At 48.1% G+C, this 22,506-nt stretch overlaps 4 protein-coding genes across 4 annotated transcripts; 2 read left to right on the forward strand and 2 right to left on the reverse strand.

Moving 5' to 3' along the window:
* Window positions 1–9,076: 9,076 nt before the first annotated feature.
* On the forward strand, window positions 9,077–11,704 carry PtA15_1A973 (uncharacterized protein; the record flags this gene model as incomplete). Its single annotated transcript, XM_053166056.1, has 5 exons — window positions 9,077–9,321; window positions 9,409–9,614; window positions 9,689–10,956; window positions 11,022–11,243; window positions 11,675–11,704. 5 exons carry the CDS (start codon window positions 9,077–9,079, stop codon window positions 11,702–11,704), a joined length of 1,971 nt encoding a protein of 656 aa, XP_053017186.1.
* Window positions 11,705–12,104: 400 nt separating this feature from the next.
* Window positions 12,105–12,485, reverse strand: PtA15_1A974 (uncharacterized protein; the record flags this gene model as incomplete). Its single annotated transcript, XM_053166057.1, has 2 exons — window positions 12,105–12,389; window positions 12,465–12,485. 2 exons carry the CDS (start codon window positions 12,483–12,485, stop codon window positions 12,105–12,107), a joined length of 306 nt encoding a protein of 101 aa, XP_053017187.1.
* A 192-nt stretch (window positions 12,486–12,677) lies between these two features.
* On the forward strand, window positions 12,678–13,234 carry PtA15_1A975 (uncharacterized protein; the record flags this gene model as incomplete). Its single annotated transcript, XM_053166058.1, has 3 exons — window positions 12,678–12,915; window positions 12,988–13,076; window positions 13,160–13,234. The coding sequence occupies 3 exons, from the start codon at window positions 12,678–12,680 to the stop codon at window positions 13,232–13,234; spliced, it is 402 nt and encodes a 133-aa protein (XP_053017188.1).
* A 3,917-nt stretch (window positions 13,235–17,151) lies between these two features.
* On the reverse strand, window positions 17,152–22,011 carry PtA15_1A976 (uncharacterized protein; the record flags this gene model as incomplete). Its single annotated transcript, XM_053166059.1, has 6 exons — window positions 17,152–17,942; window positions 18,011–18,175; window positions 18,624–18,797; window positions 18,881–18,905; window positions 20,310–20,626; window positions 20,715–22,011. The coding sequence occupies 6 exons, from the start codon at window positions 22,009–22,011 to the stop codon at window positions 17,152–17,154; spliced, it is 2,769 nt and encodes a 922-aa protein (XP_053017189.1).
* Between the last annotated feature and the right edge of the window lie 495 nt (window positions 22,012–22,506).

Consider the following 22,506-nt stretch of genomic DNA (forward strand, 5'->3'; position numbering starts at 1 on the left):
ATTGTGGCTGATTAGACTTGTCTAATTCAGAGGCCCTCCACATTTCTTTGGTGAGAGGAGGCTGTTGCACTCTCTAGCACATCTTGGAAGCACTCCATTAAGGAGGTAGCATTGCCAGTTGAAGTTAGTACCAACCAGAATATCATTAAAAATCTGTATATCTTGACTCTCTAATATTTTTAATTTCTTTATCCCAAGAAATTCAAATATTGCCCACCCATTTACTTTTTTCCTATAGTCACTTTAGAGACTCAGGCTCACACCCACATGCTGCCTCCGCCCCAGCTACGCCCGCTGAATTAGCCCGCTTTGGCTGCCACAGCTTCCTGCGGTCACTGCCATGCCAGCCTGCTTAAGTCAAGTCCAGCTCCGCCGCCGCGCCGTGTACAATCACCCCACGCTCCGCCTTGAAGAACATCCTCTGCGCTGTGCCTCTCTGTGTCAGCCTTGCAGAACCGCAATCAGAAACTTCTGCAAGTTTGTGCAGTCAATTTGAGTCCCCAACCTGGATTTATCTCCCGCCCCCGGTGTGGTGATTGTTTGGTGCGGGGCGCCAAAGTGTCTGATAAGGTTCGGGCGCGCGGCTGCGGCGGGGCATGAGGGCTCCGCAGGTGGTTGGGACGGCGCAGGATCTTCAAGCGGCGGAGGCGGAGCGCATAGGCTGGGCGCGGAGCGTGCGGTCAGAGACGGCGGAGCTGCGATGTGTGGAGCGGAACGGACTTGCTGAGTCCAGGCATTCCAGCGCGGACTATCTAGAACGACGCGGCGATTGGGGGAAGCCGTGGCAGCTGAAGCGGGTTACGTCAGCGGACGTAGCTGGGCGGAGGCGGCGTGTGGGATCCCAACACCGGAGGCTAGACAGGGGTGTGGATGATGGATGATTGGAGGTTGGGCGGCTGTCTACGGCAAGCCGGCGAGCAGTGAAGGCGCAAATGACAACGTGGGAGTGGAGGCATGTGGCATGTGTGGGATGGGAGGAGGATATCTATTTGTTATTTCCTTTTCTATTGGTTTATGACATGTGGCAGAGTTTTCTCATGATTCATTTTTCTATGGTGGAGCAATGGTGAGTAGTCTATATGGGGGGGGGGAGGAGAAGGATCTTTCCCCATGGACCCTTTTGGGGGGATGGATTATTATTATTATTAGGAGTGTGGATTCTTACTTTACTTTACTTTGCGGAGGAGTTTTTATTACGGCTATCTTTTTCTTTGCGGGACGTTGAGCGGAGTTGTTTGGAGTGTTACTTTACTGTTCGGATGGACGTTATTATTACAATTACTTTATGGTTACTTTACGTCTGCGGAGCTATCTTGATGCTTTCATTACGCAGAGTTCGGAGTCTCCCTTGACTACTCGGGATTATCTTGTGTAGAAGAAGGCTCCACCGGACATTTCGTCACAGTAGGACCCTTCTGACTACCACACCGGGGCATCCAAGGCCAGGACCCGGTAGATCCAGCTCATAGGTGGATTTCTCCCAGTAAGCTGGACAAATTCAGCTTGTTGGGAGGATTCCTCTTGGCAGACTGGATACACATGTATCCAGCTTGTCAATGGGACTCCTCTCCAGCTGGATGGAACTCCCTTGCCAAGTGGCAAGCTGGATCATATGTATCCAGCTTGCCGAGAGGACTGATCCCTTTCCAAGATGGATACAAGTATCTACCTTGCTGGAAGTGTTGCAGTGATCAAACTGGAACAGAAGAGTTTTGAGATGATGGGTGTGGAAGGAGTATCATTGCATCAGACAAAAGAAAAGGATAAGAAACAAAAACAATCAAAATGCTCACCTGGAACAGCAGAGTGTCAAGATGATGGTTGTGGAAGGATGAGGAAAATCCCTTCCACGTCTGCTACTCCAGGTGAAGCTACAAGAATGGGATGTCACAATCTGTGATATGAACTAGACTGGTACAAAGCAGAGAAACTGAGAGACAACAACAAATAACCTCAACAGGAAGAATTTATTCCAGTGATCTGGATACATGTGTATCCAGCTTGCAGAGGGGACTCCTCCCGGGGAGCTTTCCAGCTTGTCAAGAGGACTCCTCCCAGGGAGCTGGGATGGTCCGGGGGGTATCAAATTGATGGTCCGGGGGGTATTGAATTTGGGTGGAGTTTAAGTTTGGCTGGTGGCAAAGGGAGGGACTTATTCCCAAAGCAAGAATTTGGGTGTCAGAGCACTACGGAAGCCCTGGGGGCCACAAATTGCACCAATGGTTTTGCACTTTGGTTTTTTGTTTTGGACATTGGGTTTCACAATTTTTATCCAAAGGTGTCATTTGGTCTTCCCAGCCTGGCATTTTTTTTCGGATGTACTTCGCGCACTGCAAAAAACTCGTCGCGCACTGCAGGGGGCGTCCACTCGACGTCCCGGCCACAGTGCGCGGTAGCTCAAAACGCTTCGCGCACTGCACATGAAAAGCTTGAAAATCCCCTTTTTTTTTCTGCCAGCTGGCAGAGGGGATTTTTCTTGCCCCTCCTCCATTTTCTTGGGGTATTTGGACCCCTCAGCATGACGTAGAAAAAGGATGATAAAGAAATACAAATACTAGGCAGAGCGCCTCCCCGGGGCGCACCCCCCGTGGATTTTCAACCTGCCAAAAGTCCATGGATCGGGTACACAGCCCCTCAAAAACAGAGTTCGAGGGGCAGAAGTACATACCCCATGACTTCGCCGTGCCAATGGCCGGCATCACTCTTGATGACCGGGCTCTTTACTTCCCCAGGTCATTGAGAGAAGATTAAAGACTCCTCTTGATGACCGGGTCTGTTCCAGTCGTTGAGAGGAGGAGTGTTTCCTCCTCTCGATGACCGGAATGGACCCGTTCATTGAGAAGAGGGTTTAATTCTCTGAGTCTTGATAACTGGAACGGTTCCGGTCATTGAGAGGATCATTTGGCCCTCTTGATGACCAGAACGTTCCCGGTCATCAAGAGGACCATTTCGCCCTCTTGATGACCGGAACGTTCCCGGTCATCGAGATGACCATTTAGCCCTCTTGATGACCGGGACCGTTCCAGTCATCGAGAGGACTGCTTAATCCACTCGATGACCGGTGATTTGCACTCCCCCTGGGTGCTGGCCGGTCATCGGGGGAGTTTGCATGTTGTACTCCGCTCCGGCCTGTGCCGGCCATCGGCACGGCGAAGTCATGGGGTATGTACTTCTGCCCCTCGAACTCTGTTTTTGAGGGGCTGTGTACCCGATCCATGGACTTTTGGCAGGTTGAAAATCCACGGGGGGTGCGCCCCGGGGAGGCGCTCTGCCTAGTATTTGTATTTCTTTATCATCCTTTTTCTACGTCATGCTGAGGGGTCCAAATACCCCAAGAAAATGGAGGAGGGGCAAGAAAAATCCCCTCTGCCAGCTGGCAGAAAAAAAAAGGGGATTTTCAAGCTTTTTCATTTGCAGTGCGCGAAGCGTTTTGAGCTACCGCGCACTGTGGCTGGGACGTCGAGTGGACGCCCCCTGCAGTGCGCGACAAGTTTTTTGGAGTGCGCAAAGTACATCCGTTTTTTTTAAGTGCTGATTTGATTTGACATTGCGTACTATGGGTACAAAAAAAAGGGCATTTTGTAGCCAGTAAAAACAAAACCATGTATGACAGAATACCTATGAAAATTGGGTGGGGTTGGATATTAATCTAGCGGACATAAAAAATTAAGAGGAAGGGAAAAAGATTAAGATCAAGTGTTCCAACAACATTGCTTGCGGCTTTGGATTTCTTGCTTCATTTGTGGGCACAATTCTGACCAAGGGGGGTGAGCAAATTTTTCATCTAGGGAGTTGACTGGCTTCTTCAAAGATTTTTTTTCCTGCGTGATACAGATACAGCATTTGTTAGGGCCCATCGAAGTTGTGGTACAGGTTTTTGAATTGTGTGGTTTTTTGCACTTGTTGCAGAGTGGCGAGTTTTTGCACCATTGCGCTGTATGACCTAGCTTCCAGCAGTGGAAACATTGAGGAACCAATCAAACATAGTGTGCGCCTTGGTAGAGTTTGATTTGAAGAAATAGGCCTGTCTTCTCAACCTTGAGGGCCATCTCCTTGTTACGTAATTGAATTACTAGTGAACCTTTTTTTTCCTTTGCCTACCGGGTTTCCCAGCCAACGGGCTGATTGAATCAATGACAGGTCAATTCAATTCTGAGTTCCCAATTCTTGAAGATGCGTCTTGTCTGTTAGGGCCCAATTATAAACAGTTATCAAAGTTTTATTGTAAATTATTCCACACTTGATTCAAAAAAAAAACTCTTAACTTTTTGTGGCAAATACAGGCCCAAAAATGTTTCAATAAAGCCTCAATAATTATGTACAATTATAAACCTGCGGCCACACAGCAAGGATTCCAAATTCCTGGCTGACACTGCCTGTTCCGCCCCCCCCCCCCCCCCCCGCCCAACCAGTGCCATCACCACAACCGCACGGCCTCACCCGACCAAATTGCTGCAAATGATCCCTCCTCCCCTCGACGCCACTCCTATTCATATGTATGCCATGTGGCAATGGCAGAGACTCCAGCAAATCCCAGAAGAAATCTACGTACGCGCTGGCCGGACCGCCTTCAAGAGGCCCAATCGCTGGGAGCCTTGGAATGACGACCGGATACCTGCCATGTGGCAATGGCAGCGACTCCAGCAAATCCCAGAACAAATCTATGTACGCGCAGGTCGGACCGCCTTCACGCGCCCGCCTTCTTGGGTCCGGCGCCGAGCGCAGCTGGCACAGTTGCTGGACGTGCTGCTGGTGTTGCTAGGGCAGGAAGTGGGGCCTGCGGGTTAGGGAGACTCGCGGCCGAGTCGGTCCCGAGGCTGGGTATGAGTTGATTGAGACCCCCAAGGTTTGTCAGCGGGTAGTAACCCTGGGGAAGCTGGTTGGTGGCCAAAGGGTGGGCCGTTTGAAGCGTTCATCGCTGTTGTGTTATTTTTGGGATCCCTGAGATTGGATCGGGTAGGTATGGCGGGATGGATCCTGGTTGGAAATGCATCCGGCGGCGGGGCTGTTGCCAAATCTCAACTGCCTGCGGCTGTGTATTGCTGACCAACGGTACAACTAAAGTTCTACCGTTGGATTAGTGCTGTACAGTCTTGCATACATGTACTGTATGCCTGTAAGTCGTTTCAATAACAAGACAAAAACAAATTTGAATGAATTTGGATTTTTTTTTCAATAAAATTCCAATAAGTGTTTATAATTGGGCCCTTAGTATGGCGTGGAGGATTACGGGAAATCAACTTGGGAATGTTTTGAGGTCGTTGCTGATTAGTTCAGTCCATATGTGCTTGTTGCTAAGGAGCCATCAAGCTTTTTCTAAAGGGTTTGTGTACATTTTGAGATCCTCCGATGGGAGTATAGCAATACCAACTGCCTCAATGACCTGCAAGTCAACAGTTGTATTAATTGAAGTCAAGACAGTGTTGATCCTGGCGGTTATTTCCAAAGCTGACAATGAATCAAAAGCCGTAAAACCCGGTGTTGTGATAAAAGAGTGTCGCCTGATAAGAATACGCACTGCGCCTCCTTCTAAGATAACTCCGGGTTTGAATGGTTACCAGCACTTGGTTTCCGCAATGTACAGACCTCTTCAGCACTCCACAATGAGCTTGATATGATCTGCCTAGTCTACGTAAGCTTCAGCTGTTCTGTTTGCAAGTAGCAAAACTCTGCAAGTAAGTAAGAATGTGTTTGGGTGGGAAAAACTCTCTGTGTTGTAGCAATACAAAAAAGCTCCACAAGTAAGTCTCTAACTACAATAATACTGTAAAGTGAGTAGTAAGATAGGTTGACAAAGAGAAGAGAAAAGCCCTCCAAAATGTCCTTGTGTCTCCACTCCCTCCACTTGCATGACTCCACTCCCAGCCAACATTTCCCGCATCCTTTCTTTCCTGCACTTGTCAAACTCCGCATGCATCACTTCCCAGCCTAACATATCTCCAACACTTGTTCTACCCCACCCTCTGACTAGCCTCCGACCCCAGTCTCTACCTGGCGCATCTGCCCCAAAGTCATCAGCTTCCACTGCCCCAGCTCACCTGGTGCCGGTCCGCACTGTTCAGTCCGTCTGTGAGTCCTGCCAGAGTCCTACTCCAACCGTTCCGCTAAGTCCACTTGTCCAGAGCGTGGCTCAAACCCCGGTTCCCTTGTCCCTGTGACAAGTCCCCAGTCCCGCAGCTTCCCCGTTAGCCGGCTTTCCGCGTGCCTTCTCAGCAGCACATTCAAGGTTCCACTCAGTCTACATATCAGAGGCATAAGCATGCATTCTTATCCCCCTTGTTTGGATATGTAGAATGAGCATTTGCTCAGCCGCCCCAGTACATTCCCGCATGTGCTGCTTTGAGCGGACATTCTATGCTGCTAGCCCCATATAAATTGCCACACCAGTGGTGTATTCATGACAACACCAGCCTTCTTGTATTTGTTTATTTCCTTGTTTGAGGGTGCCAACGGTGGTTGCTGTCCGTTTGCATATTTTGTTCACTTCTTGTTGTTTTCTCCTGCAACCGCAGCCCAGGTGGCAGGTGTGGGAGGAGCTGTGACTTGTGTTCAACATTCCAATTGGTCCAAATGTTCAGCTATCTGTTCCAAAAGTGTAGTTTCTTTTTTAGTTTTGTTTGCTGTACTAGTGGCTTCTGCTGCAGTGTTGATGTTGGGGCGGATCTTTGCAAGAACAGTCTGAAGTTGGAGGGTGTTCTGTAGCACATGCATCATTTGCTTGAAGTTAAATGGTTCTTGTCCAAAACTGTGTTTGTAAGAAATTGGTAAAGACTGTTGGTGATCTGAATGGCTGACTGAAGGGGTGTCTCCGGTTGAAATACTTTAGGTGTAGGGCGTGGATCTGGGGCAGGGGATGGAGGAATGATGCTTAAATTTTTTGTCTATTGAGTGCCTTTTTTGAAAAACCTAAAGTGAGATTGTTGTTTGTTCTGGAGCCTGGCATTTGTATCACATACCAACCTTCCAAATGACATGCCTCTGGTGTACATAACCAAACAAAACACCAACAAAAATTTACAATATGTATATAAACATTTTTGGACATGATTAAAACAAGTATCTATGTACTTACATATATGCCTATCAGCATCTCGGGCTTCTATCACCATGGCCCGGCCCATCTCCCAAGGACCCTGGCCCAAATGGACACACATGTGCCCATAACTTTACAAAGCCTCTTGTGTGGGGAGCAGCAGAGAGCACTTTGAGTCTCCACAGGAGCACTTATCCTACATAACTTCAAGCCAGAGTGACTCAAATATCAAGAAAAAAATTGATTTGGATACATGATGCTTTTGGTCAATGTGAATAACGTGACCTAATAGGGGGGTTCACAAATGAAATTTACAAAACTTTAGGACACATTTTAAGGTGGTTATGAACATTTTTTTAAAAAATTGATAAATTGCACTGATCCATCAGTATCACCTGCTGCTGTGCATTTCCCCAAAATTTTAAAATTTTGTTCATAAAGGCCTTAAATTTGGCTCCAAAGTTTAGTAAAATTCAATTGTGAACCCCCCTAATCTATATAGTGGAGTAAGAATAAGGTTCCCTTGAAATATTCTGTCTAGTCCATTGGGTTACAAATTTTTCACTCTGAGAGTCAGAAAGTGAACAGCAGGTTCCAGCCTCCACAAAGATTATATGTCTTACTGCCCCAACTCATGCTGGCAGCGCTGTTTTGTGCATTCGGGCACTATTTGCCATAGTTTGTAATTATTTGCAATCCTGTGGAAAATTTGTGAAGGGCAATTCTTTGGGGTTATAGTTATGGCAATGTCGGATGTATTTATCGGAGGATTCTCCAAGTTCAAAGATGGTCGGACCCTTGAGGGGGTTCATTATTGGAGACATTTGGGTCAGCTGAGTGTGGCTTTCAGTGAAGCGAGTGACGTGACGCGGAACTCTGCTCACTTGATCAAGAATGCGTTGTTTGTTTTTATCAACGTGAAAATTAAGGGTAAAAACATCACAACAAGTGGTGATGTCCTTTCGGGTCTCGATGCAATTGAAATAGCTGGGATGGTTTGCTGTTGGATGGGCTTGTACCACTGTTGATTTCACCCGGACAACGGACGTTTCAGCTTCCAGCTCGTTCACATCTGTGTGAGCAGAAACCTAGGTAAAAATCACACTCACTTTCCCATTTGGATGGTCCGCGCGTGTCCCGGCCGATAACATTTGCGCAAACTCCGACTGGCCTGTCTGGATCGGGGCAACTAAAAGTGCACTTCTTTTTTATGTCTTGCCCAGATGCCAACGCACAAGCCATGATCGCGAACGCTATCAATGATTTTAGAAATGGCATCTAGTTCGGGTGAAAGTAGAAAGTTCGGGAGGTGAGCCGAGATTGGGGTAGGCAAAAAAAAGCTGCAAAGACCTTGCTTTGTAGTATACTCTGTAATTAAAGCGAGTCAAAAGGTATATTGTTGTGAGTGAGAAGTGTGATGGGATGAGGAAGGATGAGAGCGGTAGACTCCTCCCATTTAAGGCTCCATCAACCTCCGTGTGTCGTATCCACCCCCGTCATTCAGAACCAAGCAAAGCAGTTGCCGTTGCGCCCAGTGCCGCCAGCCAAGCCCTGCGCCGCCAGTGTGTTATGTGTACTGGCGCTGAATGAGTTTGTCAAGTCCTGTTCCTTCTCTACCGCCACACAAATAGTTCGTTTGTCCATTACACATGATATGTCTGCGAACACAGAGACAGGGTGCGCAAATCTTTCGCCTCAAGTTCCTGATGTCATGGCCGGCTGGTACATGCTACATATGTAAATACACCATGTCGGACGGAAGCAGCGCATGAGATGGCTGATACATAATTTCCAGAAGAATTTAATCCACTGGTTAACCAGCATCAAAGATGTACACAAATATGTACCGGGGGGCAACGTGCGTATGGTTGTCAGCTTGTCGGCGCCACTTTGGAAATAGCCGGCGCCTTAAAAGGCCAGATCTGTTCGGCCTGTGTGCGCCGCAGTCGGCTGGCCGCCGCAGCACGCTGCGCATAAGTTCTCCGATGGCCAGCCAGCCCGGCCTCCGCCCGGCAGCCGCTCCGCCGCCACGGAACCCACGGAATGAGCTCATCCGTCCACTACCTCTGCCCCCACACCACTCCCATCTCCGCCATCCCGCCCCAGTTCGCCCAGCCAGCATCGTCAGTCGTCGGCATCCACTACCATCCACTCTCATCCCTCCTGTTTTGCGAGGAGTGCGATGCGGTGCGATGCGAGCAGTGTGTGAGCTGCGAGCTGAACTGCTACTACTGTCCAAACTGTCTCTTCGAGGTCCCGGCAGCCAACATTCGCTCGCAGAAGAATAGGTGTGGGGTAGTTATATTCATTCGCTAAACCGTGCTGTATACATCTGCCGAGACTGAGCCGGCTGACTGATTGCTGTCCATCCTCAGATGCGCCAGGAACTGCTTCCTTTGTCCTCAGTGCCACCACACTCTCTCAGCCGTTGCCACCGACCCCCCTTCGAGCTCGTACGGCGATGATCCTAAAGCGCCTCAAGCAAGTCTCGGTGAAGCCCCGTTCTTTCTATCCTGCACATTCTGTCGGTGGGATAGTAAGCAGGTCGGAATCTCGTTCGAAAAACCCACGTTTCTAGCGCGTAAGTATCCCCTCGATCAAGGAAAATCAAAACAGCAGATGCTCACCTACTCTCCCTCTTCTGTTTGGACTCAGAACAATTGCACCAGGCAGATTCATCTCCCTCGGAATTACTGGAATTCGATAAATTGAAAGAACATTTTGAAGGCTACCTCAAATCCCAAAGTCAAGCTCAACCATTATCAGCATCGCATCATGGACATCGTCTAGGCGGAAGTATAAGCTCTGGATCACCAGCCCATCAAGCCGCCTCACTAGCCCTATCCAAGGAAGTCCCAACGGTGTCTAGATACGGTACTCAACTGGGTCTGTCGACTTCTGTCTTCAAACTTCGCTCGAACAATTCGCTCTTGAACAGCTCTTCTGCCGCCATGCCCGCCAATCTGAACCATGACGGAACATGGAAGGAAGACGTGCCAGTCTATGAATCACTCTTCCCGCCCGGTGGTGCCAAAAAATCAGCGCTCAAAACCGACTCAGATCGGCTCGCATTCTACCATAATGGTAATCAAGATGGGCCATCCGCTCAGGAGAATGGCAGTACTCTGCTCATCGAGCAGCTCACGCCGATCGAGAAGAAGTGGGACGAAGCCTGGGACCATCTCGATCGTGCCCAAGACTTGAAACCAAGTCGGGTTCCACTGCGATCGAAGCGAACAAAGAGATGTCCGACCTGTCAGCATATCCTCATCAAGCCCGAACAGAAGGCACAGTCGATCCGGTTCAAGATCAAGCTGATTGCCTCGAACTATCTGCCTTTGATCGAACTCCATCGGAAACGGATGACCTCGACCAAGCTCGGCACCGATCGTCTGACGTCTGGAATCAGCGCTGCACGCAAGAGTGCCGCCGCAGGCCGGACTGGAACGGCAGCCGGCAGCAATCCGCTCCTCGGGCGTGTCGGCGAGACACCCGACGAGGTGATCCGGCCGGACCGCAAGTACCACTTCGAGATGACCTTCGTCAACCCGCTTTACGAGCCCATCAACGTCCGCCTCTCCATCCCCAAACCCGCGCCTGTCCCCTCGTCCGTCGAGGGAGAGCCGGACCAGACTCCGTACAGCGTCCAACTACTCGCCTCCGAATTTACCATTGCCGCCTTTGCCGAGGTTTGGGAGTACGACGAAGAAGATGAGGCTGAGGGCGCAGCGAACGAGGAGAATGTCGAGCAGAAGGATGCCGACGAGAACGGGACCCTGAAACGCAATCGACTCAGTACATTCGGCTTGCCCGATTCCGTCAGGCGTAGAACTCTCCAAACTAATGTGGTCACCAAGAAAGCTAATCGGACCACGATCTTGGTCGAGGCCAAAACAAGTAAACAGTATGTCGGCACGCTTCAGGTCGGTTGGATTTTCTCCGTTACACATAATAGAATTTTTTTGTTGATGATGATTTGGATACTTAGGCGGACATGTTGGTGACGTTTACGTATCAATCGGATGATCTGAATGACGAGCTAGAAGAGTCGCCAACCCGGCCGACCACGGCGAGTGCGTACTCGAGTCAGAAGCGAGCAGGAGGGAATGAGCGAGACGAGGTGGGTGGTGAGGGGATGGACGGGGATGAGTCAGGAATGGAGAACCAGAAGTCGTTCACCTTCTGGACTAAACTCACCTTCGGCGAGGTCGTTCCCCCTCCAAATCTACAGCCCTCTGGCTCTACAGCTCCGGCATCAGCTTCGGCTCCTGCTCCCTCTCTTAACATTACGTCTTCCGAACCCAAAAATCGCTAGCGATCGCTGTCCCCTTTCTATGACTTTTATCCAGTCCGCCGTTCTAATCTCCATTCTCAAAAAGGTCACCCGTGTACTCATGTTTTCTATCTTTCTGAAGGCTGAATACAAGCCTTCAGAATCGAAATTTAATTTATTCCAACTTTCTCGCTTTGATAAAACATTATAAGGAAAGGGAGCTCCGCCTTGGCTTGATCCCGTCGACATATTACAGCCAAAACAAGCAGAAGTACTCAGAGGTTTATTATTTGAGGTGGTCTATCAGACACCTTTCTTCAGAAGTTTGGGCTGACTTCGTCACCATCTTGTTGTGTTTTTCCCTCAAGATTCAGGGCAATCCAAATTCAAGTATGTGATCAATTTGTTTCGTATTTGTTTCAACTACTCCAACTGGCCTCTGGAAAGCTGTACTAAATAGAACTCGTACCTAAATGTAAGACTGATACCCGAGCCTGAACTCCTACCGTGAAAATAATTATAGCACACATGACCCACTTGAATCGAATTGTCTTCGACAACGGTTGCCTGGGGTATTTCTCAGTTTGCCATGGCGTCCCAGGAAGTGCAACTCGCTCCGAGTAACTAAACCATCCATGGTTGCAACATGATTACGTGTTCCTCGTCGCACAGAAACCTTTCATCGTTGGAAGGTGCCCGGGCACGTTTTGCGAGATCAGCGACCGGGGTGCACCAGATAAACTTAATTTTCCTCGACCAGAATGTCCCAGTTTGCTAAGGCATCCCAGGACGTGATTCCTAGATACGGACCCAAACAATCGGCCGGCAGGAAGTAAGAGAATACTTCTGCGGGTTGACTGGTGCAGCTTCCGTTGCCGTGCTACTCGTTCCGAAGACAACTTCAGGTTTCTGGAGATGGGTATCCTTTGACATCCGTGCAACCTTGGGAAGCCGGTCAACAGAGCCTGTCGCGAATCCAGTGACCGGATAGACTGAGATGAACCTGGCGGTGCACAGGCATAGGGACCGAGTAGAAAACTTGCACGCAGCGAGACCGACCGTCCACGACTGTTGTTGTTGGTACTGCACAATCGACAACGGCATGAGTTATGACTTACGACTCAATGTTCACAATCACCACCCAGCTAGCCAGCTCACAGTAAAGCCCTCGCAGGCCATCGCTCGTCAGACTGGCATAGATTGCTTATAAAAAGCCTTGCATCCTGATGCATATCCATCTCCCACATCCCAACCAAAAAAAAAAACAAAAAGCACCAATCTAATAAGTTTCTCAATCTTCAGCCGCAGTTAATAAATAAAACAGATAAGTCTAGATATCAGCGTCTGTGTTGATAGGAAAAAGCTCAAATCATGCGATCCATAATCTCAATGCCCTTGAAGGCATTATCACTGCTCCTCATCCTGGTTTTCATATTTCCGCTGGTTTCGGGCCATCCTAAGAAACCCTGCGCAAAGCCTGGTGACAAAAACCCCGGCGGCGAACGGGTGATACCGAGAGGCGCTTGCAAGGATCCCAAGTTCCCACGTAATATATGTACTACTGTCAAAGCCGGGACCGAGGACAATGAGGTACCGGACACAGGAATAGGTAAGAATTCTAACTATGTGAAAAGGTCATCCTTCCAAACTTCTACCAAATCTAACTAGAAATGGATTACAGCTAGTCCGCCTGGGGGAGGACAGAACCCCAATGACTTTCCTTGTGGAAATCTTGAAATCAGATTTCCAATGTGCTGTACGGGTACAATTGTAAGCAAAATAGTTCATTTTTATTCTGGGTTTGTTTTACAAGGTCATGATGATGAACTAAACAACTCAAATAATCACCACAGCCAGTCAGAACAGGAACAACACCTACAGATCCAAAAGATACTAAAAAGGATTGTAGAAAAGCCACTCCCCCTTAGACCAATTAGATGGGAGGTACGCAAGGGATTTATTATCCAAGCCTCATTCTGCAGTTTATTTTATGGCAATTTGCTGGTAATGGAAAATCCCTGTCTCCTTTTATCATAAATGATTTGGATAAACAGGTCTTTCACTCCAACATGACTTTGAGCTGTCTAGGTTCAGAATTTTCTAGAATGATTATTTCCCAGTTAATTGTTTATATGTAATTAAATCCCCTCCCCCCAATTGTTCACTTCATATGGACTGGATCTGAAAGTTTCTGAGAACTATACTACCACCCCATAGTTACCAAGCACCTGTACATTCCTTATCTCATGCAGACTGGATCTGTAAATGAATGTTAATCACAACCTTGTTCCACTTTCACATGCATGTCTTTGGAATCTTTGTTTTTTTAAGCTTTAGGTACTCCAAAAGATTAAACTCCCTTTAATCTTGCTTCATATCCTCATAACGTTTACTGTATGTGCTCATTTTGTGAATTTACTATTATGAGCATAAGGGCCTTAAGATGTACATAGCCTGCCACATATATTGTACAATCTGTACACTCATAGTTTGAGATGCTGGAAATACAGACAGCTTCCTCAGCCTGTGATCTAGCAACTTACAAACCAGAACCCCAAACCCCAGAAACCAGATCCTTCAGACCCTGTCTTTCTTCCCTCTAGAAGTGAGCATAACATTTACTGCATAGTAATTCTGCATATTCTCAGATTTGGTGATAAAAAGAAACATATTCTATTCATTTGAATTGCATATAATCACCCAGTTTATGTTGGGTATTCACCAGCAAAATTCTAATCATATCAAATAGGATCAAATGCACTTCAAATCATGTTAGTCATTTGTTTTTGTGTATAATCTGCTCTGGCACCAGCCTGTGCCGGCCATTAGAATGGCAAATGGACATGTGATATTTACTTATGCCCGTTGAACTGAATTTTGGAGGGGCTGTGTACCCAATCCATGAGTTTTTGGCAGGTTGAAAATCCCTGGAGGGTGTTCTCTGGGGAGTGGGAGCCTGCACTCAGGTTATTTTTTGTAATTTTTTCCTTCTTTTTGGGTCAGCCTAAAGGCACATCAAAGTTTTACTTGTTGCATGCCATTTTTTGGCATGTGTGGGTGCGCCAGGAAAATTGGTGTAAATGGCCAAACAACACCAATTTATTGGCGTGCCGGGCCGCGTACGCCAATAGTTGTGGCGTACGTCTCCCCGCGCAGCAAATCTGCCGGTAAAGTTGGTGTTCCAGCCTCAGGACGCCAAAAAGTGGGGCGTAGAAAATTGGCATGCCCACCCTTTGGGTGTGCGGATTGGTCGCATGCCCAATAGAATTGTGCGCTCCTCCATATTTCTTTTGGAGAGCTGGTAGAAAACCAGCCCCAGGTGATCTACCAGATCACCTGGAAGAACACTCTATGGGGGCTCACCTGAAGGAATATGTAGCTCTTGGCAAGCTAGACCTTTGAAAAGGCCACCAAGGGTGTTTTTCCCAGAGAGCTGGTCAAAGTTGGTCCAAAGATCAAACTTAGCTATCATTAATTTATGTAGGCCTGAGAGGAATGGCTAAAAACACCATTTCCAACAAATGTTGCAATAGCTCCCTTACCTCCAAAGATTTCACCAAGATTTCTGGATATTAGGAAAGCCAGCATCTTGTCTAATTTTTGATACTCTTAGATCATCACATTTTCTCATTAATTGCTCATACTAACCCATTGAAGATGGAGGGTTGCAAAAGCCAAGCCTGAGGGCCTATGAAACACCATTGTTAGTGCAAATTCACTCATTTGCCTTGAGAAAAAAAGACAGGTATCCAGGACTGATGTCCATCTTTTTCAAAAAACTTTGTGAGAATATGCATTTGGGCCTATTAACTCAAGATTTCAAGGGAGCTCATTTGAAAAACAGTTATACCTTGACTGTTTTTGCCAGTATGTCATTTTGTTAGAGGCAGGCTTGAGGCACACCAAAAAATTCCCAGATGCACACCAAAAAAGGCATGCACTCCTGACCACTCCAAGATTTTTGGAGTGCAGGATGGTTCACTCCAAAAGCAGCCCCCATTTGGAGTGCACAACCCTGCACTCCAGGCTGGTATGGAGTGAACACCTGGGCACTCCAAAACCAGCACTCAATGGACAGTCTGCGCCGCCCACCAAGGGCAGTACATATCCTGCATGATGACCGGCACAGACCGGTCATCGAGAGGACAAAAACAGCACTCTCAATGACCGGGACCAGCCGGTAATCGAGAGGACAAACCCAGCACTCTCAATGACCGGGACCAACCGGTCATCAAGAGGGCTATGTCTGTCCTCTTGATGGCTGGTCTTTTCCGGTCATCAAGAGGGCTGTGTCTTTCCTCTCAATGACCGGTTGGTCCTGGTCATTGAGAGTGCTGGGTTTGTCCTCTCAATGAACAGTCAGTCCCGGTCATCCAGAGTGCTGTTTTTGTCCTCTTGATGACCGGTCTGTACCGGTCATCAAGTGGGATATGTACTTCCCTTGGTGGGCGGCGCAGACCGGCCATTGAGTGCCCGGGTGTAAAAGAAATGGAGCAACTGAAACATGTATTTCTCCATTAGAGTCTAGGTACAATTTTAGGGATAAAGAAAACAAATGAGAATCTTTATCTGTGTACCTGAAAGCAGGCTAAGAATTGCCTATGGCTTGAGTGAGTTTGAGTGAGTTGGTAGAAAAGATGGCGAGGGGCAGTGGTTGTCGTAGATTGTCAACTGCAGTGCAACTGGCCGCAATCTCCTCTACATCAGTTTCTTTCTATCTTGTCTATGCGGCTACAAGACCTAGGCTTACGAGCTTGCGTTTGCTATTGCAGTCGCTTGGTCTTGTCCTGGGATAAAACGTTATCCGCTGTTTCTTGAGCTACGCAACGAACGGGGTTCGGACGTGCGTTAGCTTTAGGTCTGATCTGTTTAGTTGAATCTTCTCTAGTGCTTACGGTTAGCTCTAGTGGCTTCCGTGATCCTGTAGAGCAGTTTGGCTTGGTTTTTGTGTCTGATGCGTTCCGCAAGAGTGCTACGACGGAACCGGACTTATGTCAGTTCTTACGAGTAAGCCTGCATAAATCTAGCCTCAAGTACTCACAGAGTTCTTGGTTCTGTCTGCGTCTTTGGGTTGCTTTGTCTGTTGACCAATAAGGTTTTGGCTGGGGCTTTGGCTTCTGTGGTCGACGTGGCGATACACAGGTTAGCTTTTCGCCTGGGTTAGGTTTTAGGTCTTTGGACTGCGAAAGGGGCTTAGGCTTACCTTTCTGTGCAGCTGGGTCTGGGTGCTTTTTGAACCTCGCTAGCTTCCGCGGGGGTTGCTGCGGGTCTGGGTCTGGGTCTGTTGCAAGCTTCCGCAAAGGTCGCTGCGGGTCTGGGCCTGGGCCTGTATTCCTACAGGGTGTTCACTGCATACCAGCCTGGATTGCAGGGTTGTGCACTCCAAATGGGGGCTGGTTTTGGAGTGAACCATCCTGCACTCCAAAAATCTTGGAGTGGTCAGGAATGCACACCTTTTATGGCGTGCATCTGGGAATTTTTTGGCATGCCTAAAGCCTGTCCCTTTTTTTACTACACAACTTGTATCTTGGGTTTGGGAAGGAGAAAAATGCATACAAATTTGGCAGGAGATAGCCAGGCATCTGATGAGTCTAATTGTAAATGTAGAAGTTGATTACACCAAGATGGTGCCGTCCAAGGGCCTCAGCATAAAAAAGTAAGGATTATTGGCATTTCTCTCAGGCAAATTTCACCAATAAGGCATAAGTCCCTCTCAGAGCTTGGGAGGGATGCGTTTAAGTTTGACCAAAGATATTGTGAGAAAACCCACAAAAGGATAGACAGAAATTTTTGGGATAGAATAAAAATAATTTTTCTTTCAATTTCAATTTCACTTGTAAACAGACTACTTTTGAAGGTGAGAAGACCTCAAGCCACCACCATTTTGTGTCAGCTTCATCTTGATACGTTTAATATTATTGTGGTAGGATGCTATATTTCTGCTTTCTTGAGACAATTCTTTACCATAGTGCATAGCATCCTGATAGGTTTTCAATAGGAGAGTCTTTGGTTTGGCCCATTTTTTGAATGCCTTGTTCTTCTTCAATATAGAATGATGAGTCAAAGGCACAAAGGTTGCCTGTAAAATCTGTGCAGCATCATTTTCAAGTCTGGAAATCTCGGGCAAAATATTGTAGCTTGACAATTTTTCCGGAGTTTCTTCTGATAGAAAGTAGACTTCTCGTCTCATTACAAGTTTGGCAGCTATATTCAAGCACCTCTGAGATTCCTGGAGGGCAATAAGTACACTTGCCAAGTAAGGAGTTGGTTCCTGAAACGTTTGATATTCTATTATCTTCTGAGGTGATGTTGGAAGGGTAAATCTTTTGGCAATGCACCACAGCTGAAATATAAAAAAGTACTGTGTCACATCATCCGAATTGTTACCAATGGTAGAGGGCGGACTTTCTAGATAGGCAACAATCACATCCAGTGGCTGGGATGCAGTTTCTGAAACTTCATGGAATGCATCGGCCAAAACTCCACTGGGAAGCTTGCTTTTTTGAACGATATCCAAGAAACGGGATTGAAGATTCGTCCCTCCACTTGATTTTGCTTCTGTACTTTCCACAAATGCATCTATCATAGTCGATACGAATCCCTGTTGAAGCTGGAACCTGTGCTCCTCGCTAAATCCTATAATTCAACCAAAAGATCAATGGGGATCATTGCAATGCAACATCTCTTGAAATTAGGGCACTCACCATGGGTTAACGATGGGGTTTCGTCGAAAACATTTGTCTCATCCAAGTCACCCAAGTGATTGGAGTCAAATAGGGCTTGGGGTAAGTATCTTTGGGCAACTTTTCGAAAACAATCTTTATCGGATGAGACAACCTGTTGCGCGAGCTGACGGCCTATGTAATGAGCTACAGTACACACATTCAAATGAACGTTAGTTTTGTGGAATGATAGGTATTCAGATAACCTTCAAAAAAGGAGCCCTTGCTTTAGAAACCAGTGTATGATCACATATTTACGAAAGGGCTATCAAGCGCTCAGGTGCACCAATTCTCAAAACAGAATAGAAGAGCGATACGCTGGAACATCGACCTATATACGACAGTGAGCCCAAGTCACATAGCACCTCAAGTGTACCATTTTAACTCTTATATAGAATATAAGCAGAAACACCAAAAGGTCAGAAGTAACTGGTCCGATTGGTTGGTTCTGATCGACCTATTCTGGAGTAACGGTGCAGAACGGGAGGGAGCACGTGTGCAATCAATTGCTGCCAGCAGTGAAACAGTGCATACGCTTCACACAAGAAGCGAGAGGAAGGGAAAGGAATAATATTAAGAAACCAGCTCCACCAACCCGACCGATAGGAAATATTGACATCTTCGCTCAATGCCCATAATGACTGATCGATGTGGCCCTCGCGACTCATCTTCGGCAGGGCAGTTATGCCGTCGATCGCGAGCGCGGTTCTTGCGAGCAGAGCTATTTGGAGGATCTTTATGCAGCATTTCAGGTTCATCTTGACGTTTGCTAATCCGAAAGAAAGAGTCTCAAGTATTCCGCTTCAAAATTTCGAGGGCTTTTTCAAGCCACACTGGGAAAGGTGCAAGTACGCTCTGGTGCGGGGGAAGCTGGACGCTAAGATAGGATAGGGGCGAGCACACTCAGTAGTGCGGGGGAAGCTGGGAAAGATCCATGCTACTTTATAGCTGTTGGGTGCAGAATATTCAGTATAACTTGGGGAAGATGTATCGACGGACACCAGGTTACGGATTAACTTTTGGCCGGCGAGGCTCTCGAAAATCTAGACTAATCGGTGTTAGTTCGGGGTACATAGAGTACAAGATTGCAAACATCTTCGGAAGGCCCCTGCGCGACGGCCTCCAAGCTCCGGCTCCACTTTTGGAGGGATATATGAAAAGCTTGATCAATCGACCCTCAAAAGTTTTTCCGAGTCGAGAAAAATGTAAAACCTCCGATCATGGAGGCTACAAATGTTTACATTCTCACTCCTCCCGGTCGATGAGGCTGTAGGTTGCGCAATCCCATTGAACGGGAGGGATTCCTTCCGGCGAATGAGGTTATGGGACCCGTGCACAAACCGCAGCACTTGGGGCCTCATGAGATGTGATTAATACAGAATTGCGCTGCAACAGCATGCGTTGTTAGGCTAGCGGTAAACTGGGGCCTTGCCATGGCCTCGTCAGGGGTTCGACTCCCCTACAACGGAGTAGTTCCCCCTTGCGTTTGCTGAGGCTCTGTAGTTTTGGCCCCGTAGCTGGGAGCGTGATGCGGTGCCTCGGCCGCCATAGCATGTTGTCTCGTATGGTTTGGGTAGTCATTCTTTTTGTTTGATAAGACTGTTCGACACTTCGCGCCGCCTCGGAGAAACTGAAGTGGGAGAGTGTTCACGTGCCGTGAGCACGGGAGGGACTTCGCTGAGTTCGGAGGCTTCCTCGGTGAGTAAGGGCGTATGTTTTACCGGGGTCCCCGACGGATATGTACGTCACAGTCAGTGGGGTCATTGTCTCCTTCCAAAAAGCTTATTGATGAGGTTATTCAACCTCACAATTGAGCGGGGATCTGTTTTACATTTCATACAGGGCATATTTTTTCTAATTAACTCTTGTGCACGTCAGAACTATCTTTCGTCCACTCAAGATATGTATAAAATCATGTCAAAAAAAGAAGATAGCAAACACAATCAGGAAAATGCTGTTCTTTCTTTGTGAAGAAATCATGGCAAAATGGTGATGATAAGGGTTGGAGAATAATGGATGAGTAGAGCTCTTTGAATGATAGTCCTTTCAACAAAGCGGAAGGGACAAGAGTGGCAGAGGAGAAGAACAATCATTCCAGAAAGGCTTTATCTTATTGGGAGGAGAGCTCGCAGAAATGGATGTTTTCCATCATGAAGTGAGGAAAAGAGACTAAATAGGCTATCTACATGATCTGTGTCATGTGGTGCAGTCGATGCCTAAGACTATGTCACAACATATCTAAGACCCAATAAATGACGCTTGGACCATCACTTCATCCGACATGAGGAATGCTAGAACTTTTAGGTGAGCTATACGCGTCAGGAATCGGTGGTGACTGAGGAGACGTCGTAGCTGAACGATCAGAGTGCGCTCCCTCGCTTGTGACTTGGGGTGTTGAGGGAACTTGCGGTCGATCGGGCGAGATTGGAGGTGGATGTGAGTCCTCCGGTCCACCAGTCGGATCAGGAATCTTGGGCGATGGGGCTGCGCGCTGAGGGGGAGAAGGGGCGGCATACGAGTCGCTAGAGCCACTTTTTTCAGGATGGACAGCAGGAGGTGGGGCTCCGGTGTCATTGTTTGCGATTTCTGCGGATTGAACTGTTGAATTGTCAAAAAATGCCCGCGGTCTAAATATATGCACATATCTCCATTGAAAGGTAAAAAAGTGTGAGAGTGGACGGCTTACCATAAGATTCACTTGGTACTGGTTCATCGCTGAATGGCAGTAAATCGGGATTGGTAATGGCTGGAGGTTCTTCGCTGAGTGGCAGTAAATCGGGTTCGGTAATGGCTAGAGGTTCTGGCTGGACCTCGAGAGGAGCATCTGCAGCCGAGGGAGTGTTAGGAAGCGCAGGGGCCTTGCGTTTCGGTGGTGCAGCCCGTTTGGGAATCGCAGGCATGACGATTCTCTCCGGAGGTAATGCCGAGAATTCTTCCGCGGGTAGTTCCTCTGGAACTTGACTCGATTCCTCCGAAAAGTGCTGAGGTGGAGAAGGCTTCGGAGGTGCAGCGGCGGGACCTGGGAAACCAAATCCCATTCTGGCACCACCCAGCTTAGCCATTCTCTCGGCAATCCTTCGTCGCCTGGCGATTTCGTCTTCCTCCTCTACTGCCTCTTCGCCAGGATCCATTTCAGTCGAGGTTGGTACCGCTTCGTTATCGGGATCGGTAATGTTTTCTCCGGCATTGGAAATTTCTTGGGGGGCAGATGGAAGGAGAGGAGCGATGATACTAGGCTCATCCGTGGGTGCCGATGGAGGCCGTTTCCATTCTCTTTTGGGTTTGGGGGGTGTTGCAGGTTGTTCAGAAGCCAATGTCTGTTGCTGCTGTTGCTGTTGCAATAATCGAATTCGATCTTTGAGTGACCCACCCGCCTTGACAGATTCCTCGGCGTCGGCTGCCGACATCCCAGCTGGTTCGGTGGAGCGAGCGCATTCATCGTCAGCAGGCACTGGAGTGGATGATGGGCTATCTTGGGCCGCCTCGATCGGCGGAGCAGGGGGCGGAATATTCATGGGTTTGCGAGCCACTGGGGGTTTGGGGCCGGTGTTGGGAGCAGGTGATGAAGCGGCGGGAGCAGGCTTGTTGAACATGGCGATCCGATCCCGCAATGCGTTGGGCTTGGCGGCAGGTGGTGGGGGTGCCTGGGATTGAGCGGTTGATGGCTGGGAACTTGACGGATCATGAGAAGCAATTGAAGCGAGTTGGTGAGGTTTGCTAGCAGGCGGTGGTGTTGGAAGATTTACGGAACCATCAGAGTCGGCAGGAGCTGAGCAAAGGGGATCTCCTGGCTGGATTTCGATCAAGAATCCTGCAGGTACTGAGCCTGATCCGCCATCCCGGTCGGTTACGCTGAGCCAATCGCCTTCGTCATCGGTTTGACCAGTGACTGTGACGAGTTGGTTGCTCCCGAGAACGAACTGGCCATCCTGGGCTTTGAATCTCATCAAAGCCCGAGCCTGGTAGGGGTAGGTTTTTGACATGGTGAGGTTGACTGATGGGTGGGTGGGAGGATGGGTTAGCAGAAAGTTGGACTGCAATGATACCAAGTATTACTGACGGTCGACTGGCAATTCTTCCTCTTGTCTCTGTGGTTCGTGTTGGCTTGTTGACCGTGCTCGTCGGCGGAAACGGTAGTCAAGACTCGAGGGGGTGATCGCTTGCAATGACGTCACCAGGCCAGCCGGAGTATGTAACTTAACACCGAGCTTAGCTAAGCCTCTCCGAGGAGGCCTCCGAAGGAGAGAAGACCGGGTTTTTTGCATTGTAATTTTGTTGTACATATTTTGATTTCAAGATCCTGTAGCACCTACAACTGAGCATCTCAACAAAGAATCAATATGAGGGAAGTGGAGCCCTACCTTCTTGCCTAGGATTTCCAAAAAAAACTATCTCAAAAGTGACATTGTTGAGGTTTCTACATGTGTTCTGAGGGGTCTGAAAGGGGTGTGATAGCGTTATGTCCCGGCAACCAATCT

The sequence above is a fragment of the Puccinia triticina genome, chromosome 1A, assembly GCF_026914185.1.
Source record: "Puccinia triticina chromosome 1A, complete sequence".
In the NCBI taxonomy this organism is placed as follows: Eukaryota; Fungi; Basidiomycota; class Pucciniomycetes; order Pucciniales; family Pucciniaceae; genus Puccinia; species Puccinia triticina.